Source organism: Phaethon aethereus, assembly GCF_964289735.1.
Source record: "Phaethon aethereus genome assembly, chromosome: 5".
NCBI classification, from domain to species: domain Eukaryota; kingdom Metazoa; phylum Chordata; class Aves; order Phaethontiformes; family Phaethontidae; genus Phaethon; species Phaethon aethereus.
Genome location: NC_138579.1, coordinates 8,126,555 through 8,144,935, shown reverse-complemented (window position 1 = coordinate 8,144,935; position 18,381 = coordinate 8,126,555). Strand labels below are relative to the sequence as shown.

Sequence of the window (18,381 nt, the reverse complement as noted above, 5' to 3'; positions counted from 1 at the left end):
CCCTGCCTCTTCCCACTCATCAACAAAGAACTCATCAACACTAATGCAGAATGAAAAGGCCACAAGTATCAAATGCATATTGACCCCTGACAATAGCTAGTGATTTTCAACATTTCTGCCTTTAGTATTCCTGTAATAAATAATAATAAACAGAAATTAACTTCAGTCATTAGATCTATGGAATATTTAACATAGGTTTTGGTCAAGATGTCACTCCAGAAATCTGTGTTTTCAGAACTGATGTATCAACCCCAGTTTCCACGTGGGTCACCGGCTGCACGAGCTGCTCAGACAGTATCAAACCCCAGCTGCATTTTTCAATTACCCCCACTGGACTATAGGTACAACATGGGGATATGCAGGTCAATTACTAAATCAATACATCAATCAGAGTAATACAAACACGGAGGGAGAATGAGCATCAGACTTATTAACAGACTGGGGGCATGATCCCTCTCATTTTAAGCAGTGGTAAAATCTCCCTAGGGTTGCACAGGAAAACAGTTAATCCTTTTCCGATAGTCTTGTCAAGAGGAACTGGGAATCTATTACACAACCCTGGGTGGCCTATTTACATAGGGTCAAGTACAAAGGGGACTAAAGTGCCCCAGACAAACCTGTAAAGGCCAATTAAGGGGGTGGGGGAAAAAAAAAAAATCACAGGAAAATAATTCAAAGGAGCTTTTTTGTGGTCTTGGTTATATTTTGATTCTTTTAATTTTAAAGTTCCTGAAAAGACACAGCAGGTCAGAAAGTTCGAAGCTAGAAGGACAAGTAAGACCTATAGGCCTGAATAGCTTGGACAGTTGGAGATTTGTTACCCCTATAGCGATGCTGAGACCTCCCAGTTAGATGGACTGGCCCTCTCCGCTGGGGGCTGCACAGCAAGAGCTGGTCCCATCATTCAGCGATCATTCCCATCTCCAGGTCGGACCCAGGTTCTCAAGGGAATCCTTGGGCCTTCCTCAAGATTACATTTTAATGGACTTCACCAAAACGCCTTTGAGGGTCTATAATTGCGCTGTTTATCTGAGGCAGAGCTGAGAAGTGAGCCCAGGCCGCAAGTCTTAGGCTTGGCCACGGGAATCGCTTCTTCCTGAGCACCTAGGAGCAAGCAGAAAAAGAAGAGGGGGAAGACAAAGTTGGCGCAATGAATGCTTTTTTTTTTCCCCATCTCTGGCAGGAAAGAGCAGGATGAGTCACACCTGACACTACAATAGGCAGGGTTAGGAGTTTTTGTTATGAAGCAAATCTGAGCCTGCACGCTGCGGACTTAAACAAGAAGCTAATTTCAGCCTATTGGAAAGGGAAAGGTAAAAGACCTAATGACTACTTTGAGATGAGTTTGGCCTTGGAAGCTATATAGAGATGGATTTAGTTTTCTTTCACAGTGAATTATTCAGAAGCATGGTATTATGATGGGGGAAGAGGAGCACTTCAGCAATGGGTATGATCAATTAACAGATTAAAATCACTGGGGAAAGCTATTTGCTGTTTGAGAATGAGGAGGCAAAGAGTAAGAGGCAGCACGTTACAGAAATGGATATGCAAACTCAGGCAAAAGAGGTAAGAAGACAATCTGTGGTGGAGCACAGCCTTGTCACTTCACCACAGTGTATGTTTATGGCAAAAATGGTCTAGATGAGAGGTTATTTAAAACTGTAGAACTCCTCCTCTGTTGGGAAACAAGAGGCTCCGGACTCCTGCTTCCGGACTCCTGCTTTTGCTGCAGAGGCTCTGGAGCCAACCAGGAAATGCAAGATGAAAGCATTTTTAAAACTCAAAATAAAGAAAAAAATGTTTACACAGATCCAGCATACAGTTTCACAGGAGATTCAAATATTGGCCTGACTCTGACAGCCAAGGCTTGATCAAATTTTGCAAGAGGATTTATAGAGCCTGCCAACTCTGAAGAGATGCCAAAGGAGAATAATTTATTGGCATATTTGAAGGCATTTTTAATATCAGCCTTTGTTAGGCTCCTCAGCTCTGAGGATAAAGCAGTGAGCTCATCTAGTTCCCTCTTTGATTTCAGTGGGCCACCATTGTGTTGTTTATTTTCCTTTTAATCTTTGTCTAAAAAATACTCCCAGCATCTGGTTCATTCAGAAACAAGTTCATTCTGGCTGTTCCAGCACTGCATGTGAAACAGATTATCTGCCTTTTTCTGTCTGTTGGAAAGAATGAACCTGGCCCGGATCTGTAGGATGTAAGTGCAAAGGAGAGACATGTGCTTTGTGCAGAGTGACGTAAAGGAAACGTAGGCAACTTTGCACCATCAGCATCTGGCTGCCTTGTTCCACACCTTTTAAGTGCTCAGGAGGGGACTGGGAAGCACAAAGATGGGGGTTTGGTTTAGCTCACACAGTGGCCAAACTGACCACCCAGGACTTGGGGAAAAGGTGAGGCACCAAAGCAACAGGAAGCACATACGTATTGCACTTGGATGTGCCAAGTAAATCACAGCCCAGGTATTTTGAGTCATGTGTTGCTTGCTGTAGCGTGCAGGGAGGATGCAGACACCGCCCATGGTATCTGAGCTGACGACAGTTAGTTCTGACCTCCCAGTATCCAGGAGCATTGAACCCTGAGCAAGTGCAGTGTATGAAGAGAATAAACTTCTCGAAAGAACAGTTCAGAAGACCTCACCTCCGTGCTGATGTTCGAGGTGAGCGGTTGCAGAGAGTAGGCAGCTTGGACCATCCACACCCCTCCTGAATTTAGATGTCCTTGCCAACAGTCTGAAACCAGCCTTTCCCCTTCACTCCTCTCTCACCACAGACTGTTCGCTTTGATTATGTTAGAAAATCTGCCTCTAAGTCTTTCTGCTGTGAAAACTCTCACCTCTGCCTTCTCTCCTCATTAATGACATTTTCAAGTTGCTTACAGCGGTGGGGCCAGTCTGGTTCAGCACTGTCCAGAAAGCCTTTCTGAAAATAAGCCACAGCACACACAAAAGGGGTCCTCACTGAGGGTTTGGGCAATCATGGTGGCATCCCCTTGGGATGGACACTTTACTCTTCCTGCAGCACAGCTCAGTGTTCACTCTGTTTTCTCTCCTTCAGCTGGGCCTGGGTGGAGTGCCCTAGGGGAAAATTTCTTTTCTGTATCTCTCCAATCTTGTTTCTTCTCAGCCTGTTACAGTAAGTACATGCTGCACAGCCTGAGCCTCTAAGGACTCTGCTGGAGCTGTTACCCTGCATGCAGACAGACTGGACTGCCCTGTGCTCTGACCATGCAGCATATTAGAAGTTTCTCAGGATTTCTTTGGAATGGCAAGAAATAACCACCCAAACCCTGTAGTCCCCAGGGAGTCCTGGATTTAACTCACATACAAACATAATAATCAAATTTATCTTTCTTTAGGAGCCATCACTTAGAATTCCTGAGCAACGACGGGAAACAGTGCTCATTTTCACCAGGAGGGGTGGAGGAGGGTACCCTTCCAATTTAGTTTTTCCTCATCTAGTATCACCTGCAAATTTAGGGAAGAAAGCCCTAACACACACACTTTCTCAACTGCTACCTAACATTTCTACATACACAAATGGATACACAAAAAGCACTTCTACAAATCACCATCAGTGCCCTCTAACTTAACTTCTTGTTTTAAGGTAGAATTGGGCCATGTTTTGAATAGTATCGATGGGCTTCCCCCCATCAACTCAAGAGAAATTGCTGGTGGAGCAACACACTACTCATTTCAGTATCTTGGGGGGAAGTCTCTTGTGTCTGATGGTTACCTGAGTGACTGAGGGACTTAAGGTGGCCTCATATTAACTCTTCTGGGCAGCAAAGGAATGAAAAACTTCTTTACAGAAGTTTTGAGTGGCTTTTTTAATTAACAAGATCAAAATTGGCCAAGCTGTTGTGGAATTGCCCCCATAACCCTCTCCCGTTGAAGATGAAGTGGCTGGTTGCTGCCTGCACTGCAACATTCCTGAGCCCTTTACTTGCTCTCCAGAAAAACCCATGTGTGCTGCCTCCTAGCAAAGAGGGATAATTTACACTGCCGGTGAGCCCTCAGTATTGAATATCGCTGTGTGTGCTAGCTGTACCAACAAGCCAAAAAGACTAAGGAACTAACTGAAAAGCCCTGGTTTCTGGGTTTCAGTCTGTGACATGGCTCACAGAAACAGGAGAAGAGGCTTTTCCTTTCTAGATCAGGGCTTTTTCGACTTCTTAATCAGGCTTCAAGGCTGTCTGGAGGCAAAGGGGATTTAAACTGTGGCACATTTAACCATTCACCCTCCAGCTGCTCCTGAGAACCATGCAACCTCCCTCCTGGATGCTGGCAGAAGCTGGGAAGGAAATCTCAACTCCCTCACCCCGTGCTTCAACATCCAAAAAATGAGTCCATAAAACACAGGTCATCAGAGCAGGACCTGGCTCCTGCTGACCCACAGAGCATCATTATTGCTGTGTCTGAGTCTGAAGCACTGATTCCCAGACCCCGACAGCCCCTCGACATTAACCTGGCAACACAAAGGGGATTTTAAGCAAGTCTGTAAGAGCAAAGTCTAAAGGAGGATGGGGAGGTGGAGGGGTGAGTGTGCGTTAGACGTTATCGGTGTTGTCAGGGTGCAGACAGCGGATTCCGGTCCAAGGTATCCGGAGGTGGGTGATCTCAGTGACACAATGCAGCTGAGAGTTCACTAAACCAAAGTATTTGCCTTTTGAGTCTGCGTCACTTCCAGGCTATTGTTCTCTAGAAAAACAGATCAACTTCAAGTTTTTCTTTTGCATCCTCAGCACTGTACTGCTGACGTCATTTGTCTCTGAGATACGGGTCATGTTTGCTCTTGGCTGAGCTCCCTCACCTTTCAATCCCTCTCACTCTTCGCACTAATCCACCGGCATTTGGCTTCCCCTGTGCTGTTCCACCTGTGCTGGGCAGGAGTACAGGCTGCTAAAACCACAGCCAATTTCCTCAGCACCTTCCTCTTCTCTTGCCTGGTGTTTATTTTTCACACAAAAAACACTTGGAGGGGGTTTGCCATTTGCCATGCCCAGTCTCTTAAATCCAGTAGTGTTTTCTTCAAAATACATGTTTTTAACCAGCTGGAAGGACAACAGGCTTTAGTCTCATTTGTGTCCCCAAAATACCCAGCTACAGGCAAGGCTGCCCAAGTCTTACTTTTGGAAGGAGCATTTCAGTTAGGTGTTTCAGCGCTCACATTAAGACTGGAGGTTGACAGACAAACACCAAGAGACACCCCCAGCTTCAGATGGCTCAGCTGTGACAGGAGTTCAGAAAACCAGGGTGCAGAAGGCACAGCAATGCTAACACTTCCCTGGGGAGATGCTGCTTTCTAGACCCTGCTGTTACCCGGCTCTGAGTGAAAACATCTAAACTGCAATTTAGTTTCCAAGCCTTTGGGCCAACTATTGCTACTTCAGATCATCACTCCATGGAGCGACTCAATAGGCTTAGTCCTTCTCTCCTCATCTGAAACCAGACTTGGAAAGGAAAATCCCTGCAGCTTTCCCTGTGAATTTGCTTCCCATTATGCCATCGACTTTTCAGACCTGATATTCATGGTGTCCCTTCATCCTCCCCTCCAACTGAGCCTGACTGTGAGCACGACAGCGTGATTGAATTGCATTTGAGAAAGTCATACATGAAGTGAATGAAACATGCTGCCAAAATACCACCCTGCTTATGGGAAATGAGAGGATTGTATTTCATTTTGTAGTTCACTCAGCTGAATCCCAAAGCCTCTGGCTGCCTAGAAAGCCACTCTCTTTGCTCAAGCACTTTTTGCTAGTGACAATTTACAAATTCAGAACATCAACACGCTGTAACAAAAGCAAACTCCAGCTGCACTCTCACCGTAGAAGATATGGTGCAGTAGTCTCTGCTCCCTGCATGCTCACCAAGTTTCTCTTTCACAGTCTCTTCATCATCAGACACTGGTGACTACTCAGTCAGCTGATGGAAAAGACTATCTGAAAGAATTTATTTTGCAGACACAAACCCAATAGCTACTCTGGCATAAACCCCTTGTGACTGCATTCAGGTAGGGCTATGGAGAAACCTTTTTTTGGGGGAAGCAAAATCAAAGCAAAACTTACACTTAGAATGAGCAGAAGTCATCTGAATCCATTCAGCAGCAGTTCTCCTTTTCTGCACTTTTTTTTACTCCCACAAGCAAATCCATCTCCAGTTCAACTTGCTCACACAAGCAGGGGAGACCTCAGTTTGAGTCCTCTCTGCCTGACTTGAGCCATCAGTACCTAAATTCCCCAGTGACACACTCAGACAGGGCAGAGTACACGAGTGACATTTTCTCCTTCCCTCCTCTGGGAGTACTGACTCCAGCAAAATCCTGTGGATTTACACTGATTTAGCTCTGCCCTACTCTTCTCCCAGCTCTTCAGGAAAAATATGAAGGACACCCCCGTCCCCTCCCCCCCCCCCGCCCAAAAATCCCCACCACATTTAAAAGTGAAATAGATGAAAACTTATTTTTCCAGAGCACAAATATTTCTGCTTTCAATTCTAAACAAGACCTCAGGGCATTGAGGTTGGTTTTGTTTTCCTTGTTAGCAGTGCTCAAAAACACACCAGGAACACCCAGTGACCTAAATGAGGTCCTGAGGACGTATTTTGGTTATTATCAGGAAACTGCAAAGATGAACAAGATGCAACCTTCAGAAATCGGGTGGTTTCTGATGGGGGGAAATTGGTGAAGCACTGTTATGGTAAATGAAAGAAAAACAAAACAACATCCATAAAATGGGACCTAAAACCTATTATCCTTGTTTACAAAGAAGCTCTTCATGAAGGCAAATGGATCAAGTGCTTTCTAAACCTAGATATATCCATTTGTAGAGCATCTCTAAGCACCTACACCTAATTACATCTTCCTGGCAGAAGAATTTGATTTACGTTTCAGAGCTTTGTACCACTCAAGAGTAAGCAAATTCTCACTAGTCCTGTTCAAGGTTAGAGGCCAGAACTTTTAGTGAGGGGATAATCCAGTTATTAAGGCTCTTAAGGTCTTAGCCTGCAGCACAAGAGACCTCAGGTTTAATTCCCTGGTCTTCCATAGGCTTCCCATGCCATGAAATTACTTATAATAATTTATGTCACTGCAGTAGTGGAATACTCTGATCTTAATATCATGGGTTAGAAGGCACTGTCACAGCTGTAAATCAGGGAGTTTGAGTTCACTTTTTGTTGGAGGTAAACACAGTAGTGATTAGATGATGCTCACATGGTAATAATGCTGTGTCCAAGAGAAATAATATTAGCATCAGAAGTCTGTAAGAAAAAAAAATCTACATATTTAGCAGCTAGAAAATCCACTGCCTTTCTTCATAAAATAGTCACAAGGGAACAAAAAAGCGAGGTTCACCACTCTGTGTTATACTGACACCTAAAAATAGTGACCAGACATTATCAGTACACTGCAAATATCATCTCAGCAGTAATCACATTTGTTATCATTCAAGAGAAATCAAAGTGTGTGGGTTTTTTCCATTTTAATTGAGAGCCCCACACAACCTCATGACAGGATATTTCCTTCCCCTTAAAGCCAACATGCTCTGATGCCTCTAAAAACTCAGCATAAGAAAGGGAGGAGGAAATGAGGAGCTCTTCTAGTGAACAGCTCTTGATCCCAAAAGCAACTACTGTGAATTTGCAGAAATTCAGGCTGTAGCCAACTATCATCAATGATGTAAAATGAGATACTAGAGTCACCTCCAGGTAGCAGCCACTCAGGGAACAGAAACACTGAAGAACTGAAGGTTCAGGTGCAACTTCCCACTACTTAATCACAAGGCTCTTGGTCAATGCCCTAAATTTCAGCCTTTTTCTCAAAGCAGACATAGCACAGTGCTTCTCTTGAGCAGCACATGTGCATTTCAGAGGGGCAGTTTTGCTTTCATTTGGGTTTCACCAGCAACATGTGATACAGGAGACAAGCAGAGCGGCTGGGGAGGAGACCTTTTTCAGGCAAGTAACCAGCAATTGCTAAGTTGATTGTGCAGTTTTGGAGATGCTCAGTTGATCTCTATTTGAATTCTTAGCTCCCTCCTCACTCCTGGCCCCCCTTCTCTAGTGCCTCTCATCATGCCGCTTGCCTGTTAACCACAGAAGGGACCCGCTGTTAAAAGTTGGGCTCCTGTGCTGGCTGTCTCTGTGAGGTTCCTATCAGAATGACAAAAATAAGCATTTCATCAAGAGGCTGAAACACAAATCATATATTATACCCTGAAATTCCTGTTACGATGAGTATTTATCTGACCACATTTTACCTCCACCTCATACTTATGCAAAGACACCTGCAAATCCACTCTGCTATTCTTTTGTCACTGCAAAAGAAGAATTGTCTCAGGCATTCAAGAGTCCCAATTCAACATGAACACTGATCCATAAGCTGCAATGAGTCTGAACTTCACTTTTTTTTTAGATTTTAAATATGTTGCAGGTTATTTCCAAAACCCAAGGCGGCCTTCAGCATGACAACTTATCACTCCTGAGCACAACCCGTGATTTCAAAGCACAACCCTTTGCCTCCTTTAAGAAGTGGATTTGATTCTCAGCTGGTTTCTGTGGAATTTATTACATGCATTTTCAGCTACAGAAAGTAGTTGCTCAGTTCATATCCAACAGAAACCTTTCAGCAGAAAACTTCCAGATTGTCACTACTAAAAATCTGATGAAAACACTCTCCTCTTTCCTTTAAATGGTCCCATTATTCATTACCCCATTTCTTTGAGTCAGTGCTCCACAAGTTACTATGAATTACTATCTGATCTAACTATTTCTTAGATCCTCTATTACCACAATATTTAGTAGTATCCAGTCTTAAATGGGTCTTTGTTCACAGTGCTTTTGCAACGAAAGGAAATACTATGATCGTTTTCTCTCCAAAGAGTGCTTAGAGATGTTAAACCATTTGATCAACGGCAGGAAGAAGTCAGTAACAGAACAGCCAAGTTAGGTCTCCCGACTCCTAGGTTAACACCCTTGTCATTTAACCACCTTTTGATTCATTCCAGTAAAGCCAGGGAGTTCCAGTGCACTGGCACTGTTTGTACACGCACAGCCTGAAATCTTAAAAACCTTCTTTCCCATGTCACAGGCAAAGATGTGAGGCACGCGGATAAGACAGCTCCTGGGAAAATTCAGGAATACATGGTAGAACAACGGCTAAGTGTGGCAAGCAACAGTTCTCCTCAAACCGTTTGCTGTACAGCCCCATTTTTTTTTTTCTTCCAAACACAGAAAAATCAAAAACCTATCTTTGTATGCAGGTAGACAGCAATCCCTGGGGGAAGGCTGATATCACCAACAGTCAGAAGGAAAGACTATCATGAAGACTTCACTTTTTCAACACTCCAGTTGCGTGGAAATCATATGGTTGCTAGTGCTGGATACTGTGTATACCTTCTGCTTCTGTTCTGGAAGGTGACCATATGTTGTAAATCATTAAGTCAGCAGGGGAATGCCTAGACACAGACATGCACACGTTTTGCCTGCCAAGTTGGCTGCTGAACCATATAAAGGACATAACTATGCAAACAAGTCTAAGTGTGGCAGGATATTTTTTTTTTTGTTTACCCTTCAATCCAAGATAAGAAAAGGGTCAGGATCGGGGTAACCGCGATTTCTGAGTGCCCACACCCCAGCCCTGTTTTCTTTTCCTAGATTTAGGCTGAAGAAAGCCAGGACAGAGAGCACGCAAATGGCCAAGGGAACTCACCGCTTTGAGGATTGCCACTGCATCTTGCTGGAGCCATGTTGGATAGACCACTTCGTCGTTCAGAATGGCCTCGAAGAGGTCATCCTCATTCTCTGCCTCGAAGGGTGCGTGGCCGCACAGCATCTCGTACAGCAGCACGCCCATAGCCCACCAGTCTACGTCAGGGCCATACAGCATCTCCTGCAGGATCTGAAGAAGGGATAGGAAAGAAGTATCAACCCTGAAGCTTCTTAAACTGAGCAAGGGAGTGAAAAGGATTTGGAAACATTAACGCAGAAGTTCTCGCTATGTCCTAACAGCACACTCTGCGAGGCTGGCTGTATGTCCAGGTGATCTCAAGGTGGGATCAGCACAAAGGTACATCAGATGCATTAAACAAGGGCTGACTAGCTTGGCTGCTCACAGGGTCGCCTGGGAAACAAGCCCTGAGAAATGATGCTAGGGCTTAGCAGGAGGAGAAGAAACATTTCAGTAAAACTCGCTGAGCCTCAGAAGTGGCAGAGCAGCCATGTGTGTGGGTTGACATCACTTTTTCCTTGCCCCTGGGAAGGAAATGCTTACCCGGCTCCAACGGCAAGGCTTTCAGCTGGAGAGGGGAAGGAGCATGAGTGTGTGAGAAAGGCACAAACATCAACCACAGACAAAAATTCAACTGTGTTGAAGAAGGATCTGAAACCCTCTCAGAACATCTGCAGCATGTGCAGGGCAGCTGTTCCTTAAAGGGGTGTTTATTAATTTTGTAGTGAGATTGGGGAATGACAAGGAATGGGAGGAGGCAGAAAAAGGAACTGGGAAACAAGGGAGAATTTAATCTCCTTTCAAATCAATCTGGGCCTGTATCTGCATGTGCCTCTGAAGATTTTTGCAGCTGTGCCTCCATTTTTCACCTTATGTTTCCTAAAGAAAAATATAGGCTTACCTTGGTGCCTACAGCAGCCTGAAGGTTTACTCATACTTTGGTTGCACAAGGGACTGATAATACAAGCATACATCTAGGAGGAAACCTTGCACCTAGCAGTCAAATAAGGTGCAGCTAACGACATCAGAGAAGACACTTGCTGTTCCAAAGCTAACCTATGCTTTTCGTATTGTAACCAAGTTTTCCTGGCCAAAGAAATGTTTCCTATACCTCTGGAGCGATGTAGTCTGGTGTACCACAGAAGGTGGCTGTGGTAATGCCATCGTGAATGCCCTCTTTGCACATTCCAAAGTCTGCCAGCTTGCAGTGACCCTCGTAGTCCAGTAGCACGTTGTCCAGCTTCAAGTCCCTGCAAATAGAATCGTTCACCGAGTTGCTACGTGCTTGCAGCAGCCCCAGCACAAATGGAGTCCTAGGCTTCAGAAGTTTAACCTGTAAACTGGACAAGCCTCATCATCATAAAAAAATAAACAGAAGTCATGCAGGAGGGGTTTTCTTTTGCTTCATCTGTTACAAAAGGGAGGAAGGAACAAACATCATTCTGCCGAACTGCATTTAGTATGGGCAGGTGCTATAAGAGTTCGCCCACATGGCTTTCCAAACACACCACAAGCCTGGCTGGCAGAGCTCCTGCTCATTTAGCTCTGGGACTCACTGGAGCAGAGGTTGCCAGAGCTGTCAAGTTGCGTAATGATGTTATGATGCAGCAAAATGCACCGCACGGGACATGCTCTGATTCAGCAGAGTGCCGTGCTGGGTGCACGCAGCCAAAGCTGGGGAGATCTGTGAAGCCTCTTCAGAAGGGGATCAGATTCCCTCTTCTCCTGAGGTGTGGGAGGTTAAGTCCCAGACTTCCCTGATTTGGGGCAAGCCTCACTGATAAACCCCATGTGGAACATTATCCAAGCTGAAATGAAAAGAAAACTCCCTGCCGACACCACGCCACGTGGGCAGGGTGAATCTTCAGCCAGTATGGGATGCCTCCACCATAAGGCAAAGTCTTAAAGTCCTTCCAGGTGCATCAATTCCAGCACAACAGCGCTAATGTAAGTGAATGTCCCCTGTTAGTGGTCACTGAGGTGGGGACCTCCCTGCCACTGTCACAAGAGACCTGCAGCCAAACACCATGCTGTACAAGCTGCAGAAAGGCACATTTTCCAATACGTCACCTCTAACAGCCTGAGAGCTCCTCATCAAAAGCAGAGCTGCCAAAATGACAGAGCCCTAACAAAGCTTATCAGTTTGCCTGACCTTGAGATTGCCTGAGGGAATAGCCTGCAGCCAGCAGTGCTGTCAGGAACATGACCAGAAAGCACGGGGTCATCTGCACACTTAGGCAATGCCTTCCTAAAATACATACCAGCTCGTAGCACCTCTGCTTTTCATCTGCCAGAAAAGCTCTAGGCACCATCACAGATGGAGGAAAGGAGCTACAATGGGAACTCTGTGCAGTACAAACAGGTTACAGTTCATTTGTTGAACCATCTCAGGTATTGACCCAAGAGTTGCACAAAGCCCTCACAGCAGCTCTGAGGTAGGGAAGTGTTGCTGTCGCAGAAGTGGAGGACATCTTACAGGCCTAGACGAAGCCATTTTTGAAGTCGTTCAGATGCCCAGATAAGGATCAAATAACTAAATACACCTGAGGGTCCCAGGGCCCCTTTATGAAATCCATGCTGGAACTTGATCCATTTTGCCCTCTGGTTGGACGTCTATTTCCCTGGGAAGGGGGAGCAATGAGGTGGGTGGTAACATAGGTGGTGGCATATCTGTATCAATATGAAAACCTATGGGAGAGCTGAAATCTGAATTCAGCTTGATCCTGTTCATTATCTGACTATGATCTTAAAGTGAAAATCAGGTGGTCGATTGCTCTGTTTTGCATTGGCATTTCTACAGCCCATACCACCACCAAAAGCCTCTCTGGAGCTTGAGACAGCTCTCCCGCAACTTCACTGTTGCAGTGGAAAGATCAGTGATGCATTGTGCTAGACAATCAGAGCCACATCCTGTCCTAAAGAGATAAGAAAAAGTATTATTATTAGCCTCTTTTGAATGGATGGGAAAACGAGGGGTAGAGGTTAAGAAATCTGCCCGTTTCCCCCAGAGCCAAGACTGAACACCAGCTTCCTGAATTCCAGCTCTGGATCTGAATCACAAGATCATACATCCTCTCTCTCCAACTTTAACACAGCATGGCAACACAAGCCAGCAACAACCCCTCCGTAAGGATGCTGCCCTTCCCAGCAGGCCCACCAGCTATCCAGTGGTCAGTAAAATTTGGATGCCAAGGACAGTGCCCATACCTGTCTTATACTGTAGTGTTTGCTCTGGGTGGAATGCTCAGCAGAAAACACTTATTTTTCCCCTTCTGAGAATCAAAAATGTCTGCTAAGGCATGTGGGCAAAGGCTCGTCTTGGAAGGGCTTTAGGCGAGCACAGTGAGAGGTATTGTACATGCTTGCCCATGACAGTATGTCTTCAGCGGCAGTTTACAGCCAAAGCTCCTGTTGCTCTTCCCTGTGGTTCTTGGCAGAGCAGGGAAGCCCTCCGAGCATGAAGGCAGGCCTTGTTTCCAGGAATCTGCAATGATGTGGTTGAAATACGCAGTTTATTCTTGGCTCGGTTTTAAATGCAGCAAATACCTTTTTGGTCCTGGGCAGGCCTGACTGTTGGGGGGTGCCCCTAAAGGTGCAACTGAAAAGGGACTTTCGGTGAACCTGCTTGGAGATCCCCCTTCCAAACCTCCCCTCACTCCCCAAAACATCCGCCACGTCCTGGCATGCTTTGGGAATACCTCAAAATATACCTTCCTTAAATCTGAGCCAACAGAAACCGTCACGTACATTGAGAGAGCAGGTTACAGTCCCTCATGGAGAGCCTGAGGGAAGAGGCAAGATGCAGCTACGAGGCAGGGCCAGCTTTGCAGACCAAATCACCAGCCACTCTGCCACTTCTCAGCCTCTGCTCCACAGGACATGCTGCAGAAAGCCTGAAATCCCTGCTAGCTCTATAATGCACAATGCTCATCATCAAGATGGCAGGAGCTTCTGCAGGTGCAAGAGCACTCTGTGCTTGCTGCGTCCTTCCAGAAGCACCTCTATATATGTAATTGCCATTAAATTTAAACCATCTGCCCCTTGCTGAGCGAGTACAGTTTTAACCACACAAGGCAAACTTCCAGCCCTTTGGTTTCTCTACAATGCACGTTAAACCCATAAAGAGCGCCTGTTGCGTCCTCCTGCAGTTGGGATACTGCCTTGTCCTGACTTCCTTCCAGCAACATGAAATTAAAAACTTGCATTTTCTATTTTCACATAACCTGTAATGTGACGTTAATCTGCTCTCGCTTGCTCAGGCGCTCTAGCTATGGGCAGATTATTTTAGAAGAGGACCTCCCATGACCAAAGATGACTTCTCAATGCTCTTCACTTGGCAAGGCCACAGAAGATGGCCCCATGCATCCCTTTTGGAGCAGATCTTGTGGCCCAGCACAGGGGCAGGCTCAGCCATGCAGCTGCTCTGGAGCCTGCTCTCTCAGGCCACCCTGTAAGACAATTATCTAGAAAAGCTGTGGTTTGGTTTCACATTTGAGCATTTGTCTCAAGCAATCCCAGCAGCTGTAAGCTCTGTACTCACAGCTTAATGTTGACAGGTCTCCTCATGTGTCGAACCCCATGAACCAGCACAGCCACGAGAGGAAAAACACTGACAGGTTTCTGAGATTTACAAGGAGCTCTTCATTTTTGCAGCAAGGATTCCGGGAAGCTGATGAAACTGGAAGTCATCCAGCTCAGAAAGCCCAAATCTACCTCATTTCCTTAATACTTGCATTTTCCATTCAATATTTTTAGCAGTTCGATGAAGCAATAACGGCGGAGAGGTTTTCTGAGGGCTGCATTTCTAAGGTCCTACTGAGGTTCTGCCTTTCACTGGCAAACCTTCACTGGAAAACAGGCTTCATCCTGGCTCAGAAAGGCAGCCTTTGTCCTCGCAGGCAGCTATGGCACATCGGCTTAATGGCCTCGGTTTAGTCTAGACCCAGAAGAAATGACAAAATGAGCTGCTTCATGTCACTTGCTGGAAGAGGTGTTCTTTACACATCTGCAGCTTGAGTCTAACATTCATAAAAAACCCAAAATTACAATTGCAGATGATCCAGTCCTTTTCTGAAGCATTTGTCAAATACAATTTCCCTGCACCAGGGAGTTTTGCCAGTGAATAGGTGTTATACACGTAGAGCCACTCGCTCTACTCCAATCATCTCACTCGTGATGTAGAAGCTGTATTTGAAAGGCTGAAGTTTTGGGGTTTTTTTCCTGTTTTGGTTTTGCCACCCAGTGTTGTGAGGACTGTACATGCAGTAAGGATCTTCTTCACAGTGGTAGAGGTGGCAGAAACTGGCTTTCTGCCTCAGTTCAAGGTTCTCCTAGGTTTGGTAATCCCAAAGGTCCAGTTTAAAGCTCATAAAAGCCTGGTGTTCCCATCTTGATGCAAATCATTTAGTCATGAAAGATGTAGGTACACAGCAGTGGGAGCTAACCACAAATGTAGGTGCAACTAGTATAATCTTCCAGTCAAATGTTTAAAAAAAAAAAAAATATATATACACACACACACACTTAAAAATAAAATCCCCAAACATGGAATTAGCTAAATTAATAATTTGGGTATTTCTGAAAGGGAAAATTTTGCATGCAAGGCCATTTCAACCATCTTTGGGAAACCTCTTTGGGGTAAGCAAATGTGCATTCAAACCCCCCTTGCAAGCAGGGAGTAGATTTTGATTTTTCTCCACCTCTACTGCTGAAGTCATTTTACTTCACAGAAATACTGAAATCTCCATCACGATGGAGAAAAATGTGTTTCTACTGCCTGCTCTGGCAGCCAAAGCAATACATGTTTCCAACTCGTGCTCCAATGAAACTGTAATTATTTTTTGCAAAATGAAGCAACTTCAACAGAGGAGAATGAAAGACGTACAACCTGTGGAATAGCACAGCTGGTAAGATACTTATCGAAGAGGTAGGATTTTTCAAGTTGGAGGCCTTGCTCCAAATACAGTGGACAACAGACTTAAACCAATATGTTGATTAAATAAGGAGGCAGATGGAAGCCTCAGTTTTATGTAAAGCCCTAAATACTCATGTGAAGCTAATATCGTTTCCCATTTTCCTTTGCATTCATTAATAATATCCAAACCAAGGTATTTTATTTTACTTGAAACCAACACTCTCTTGAGTTGCAAAAAAATACTGTTGCTTTTAAAAAGCCCAAAAAATTATTTTGGGCCCACAAAATCTGAAACAATTTTCTATCTTTCCTTCCACACCAAATTTTGGAGACTCAGTTACCAAACTAATTATTTTCACAATTCCATTCCCACTGGCTTTGGACTAGGGACCTCCACGTTTTGTTCCCAGGGTTTCATACCATTTTGGGAATTAAGGCTATTTCCAATCCTGTGTGCCTTGGGTTGTAGAGAACTCGCTTTAAAATTCCTTCACAGAAAATGGTTCACATCTCCCACATTTTTCTAATAACAATATAACATGCTTTATTTTTATGGTCAAGTAGGTTTTTATAACCAGAAACTCATATTCTCATGGCATCAAGGAAGAGTTAAGCAAATTTCCTAAGCAGTGGTAAAGCTGAGTGTCAGCAGGCAGCAGTAAATACGGGCTAAAGAAGACTCCTGCAATATATTCCACCAGAGCAAAGACATAAAAGCCCAGGCTGAGTGGCTGATACTTGCTCAGTCGCCACCACATTTTTAGGGTAGGGGGAAAATACTGAAATCACAAATGAAAAACCAGGTTACTGGCCTTTGAAAAAGGAAGCCACAAAGGAGAGATCAGAAACAGATCAAGCTGCACCAAGCTGGAGAAAAACAGTTTGAAATCCTGAGTTTTGATTGCCAAATAAAAAGACGAGCTGTTGCTCCCTCCCAGCCTCAGAGGCTTCCTCTAATTCAACTCCTGTCACACTTGAAAGGGGAAAATCAGCATAGCTGGAGCTGTGCTTACAGAGGGCACCCTCTTGGGCGCAGAACCAAGCAAAGACCCAGAGGTAAGGCTCGGCGCTGTTACACGGCATATAACCAGCGTGTAGCCATTTACATACAGCACTGCTTGGGGCTGACATGCCAAGATGGAAAGTGTTCCTTTATGCACCCATAGCTTCACAGCAGAATTCCTAAAATCCTATGGGATTTAGTTTGTGCGCTCCATCCTTCCTGGTACTGCACAAAGTAACGTGGAAATACAGCGCAGGGACTGCAAAATGCAACTTCAACTCTTGTTATCTTGAAAAATGTTCTCTTGGGTAAAGAAAACATTTTTTCTAGTTTCCAAACAACTTCTGAGGTGCAAACACATTCAGACCACCAGTGTGCACGCGGACAGGCTGACTGCGCAGGTGTACTGAAACTTGCAGTGCAACGCAATGGGACAGAAATGAAGATCTCTCCAGACATCTGTAATTCATAATCACCAGAAAGCAGGAATGAAACATAGCAAGGTGCCCTGCTGCACTGTCCTAAACACCAGGAGCTGTTTTCAAAAAGCTGACCACGCATAAGTGTTTAGGAACCGTAAGCACAGCCACAGCAACTCCAGACTGAACTTCAGCATTTCTCAGAAACAAAGCAAAAGCAGAAATGTGACATAATGATTCAAGGATCCAACTCAGACCCAGGATAAGTGGTACGAGCAAGTGAAACTCTACTGAAAATTAACACTCATTGCTAGGCCGTACAATAGCAGACAGGCGCCTGTCCTTGCTGGTTGCTTCATGCAGCCGTGGGAGGCAGAGGAAGCTTATGGGGAAAGTCAATCCCACAGGTATCTCAGTACATGAGCAGTTCTCCAGCCAGGAGCCCAGCACAATTCCTGAGGTTTTTATGGTCTCATCCCACCATAGCACATCCTACAGATCCTGCAGAGGGCTGTGGAGGGGGAACGTGGCGGAATATAACAGCCTCACGGCTTTTATCTGCTTCATGTAACCCACCCACACTGGCACGCAGAGCACAAAACTTTTGAAATGCTTTGCACCCATGTGTTAGGATAAAGGCATGATGGATTACAGCCACCCAGCCTCCAAAGCAGGCTCCACCTCTCTTGCAGGCACCAGGAGATGGTAGAGAGTGATGCAATATGGACTCGTGTCCAGGGTCAGATACAATGCTAGAACGCATGGCTGAACTTCTCCGAAAACTCACACCAGAGCACATGGCCAAGGACCGCTCTGGAGGGCAAGGTCACGGGTGTTTGAATTTGTGCAAGACAGAGAAAGATCCTCATACCCACCTGCATCTGTGCTCTTCAGTATGTCCAAAGCACTCTCCATCAGTCTTACGCACTGACAGGAGTAAGTTTGATTAAGCTTTAAAACACATTCTTGCTCTGTTGCTTGGACTTCAGACTAAACTCTAATTGGCAACTTGTGTCCAGACGTGGTCTGTTACTACATTTTAATCTTAAAGTCAAGCAGCCCTTCAAGCATAAAGACAAGTTTCTGCGAGCCATCTGCCCGGGTTAAGGCAGCACCATGGGTTTTTCGGTGGAGATGGGCTACAACCCAGCGCTGCTGGCTCCCCATCTGCCTGACCCCTTCCTGTTGGCAGGGTCTCTCTGAAAGCCGGTTCCCCAGACCACATCAGAGCATTGGTCCCCTCCCAGCGCTTCCCAGGCTGCCACTCCAGAGATGAAGCAGTGCCCAAGGCATTGACTTCTCTTACAGCAA

The 18,381-nt window shown here is 45.2% G+C and overlaps 1 protein-coding gene across 1 annotated transcript in view; it reads right to left on the bottom strand.

Annotated features, from left to right (window-relative positions):
* Window positions 1-18,381, bottom strand: part of PRKCH (protein kinase C eta) — a gene marked incomplete at its 3' end in the record, with an annotated part of 125,649 nt that overhangs the window by 11,607 nt on the left and 95,661 nt on the right. Inside the window, exons 11-12 of the mRNA XM_082000667.1 lie at window positions 10,846-10,984; window positions 9,717-9,905 (exon numbers count right to left, since the gene is read on the bottom strand). Of these exons, the coding sequence (XP_081856793.1) occupies window positions 9,717-9,905; window positions 10,846-10,984 (328 nt within the window). The remainder of the gene's footprint in view (window positions 1-9,716; window positions 9,906-10,845; window positions 10,985-18,381) is intronic.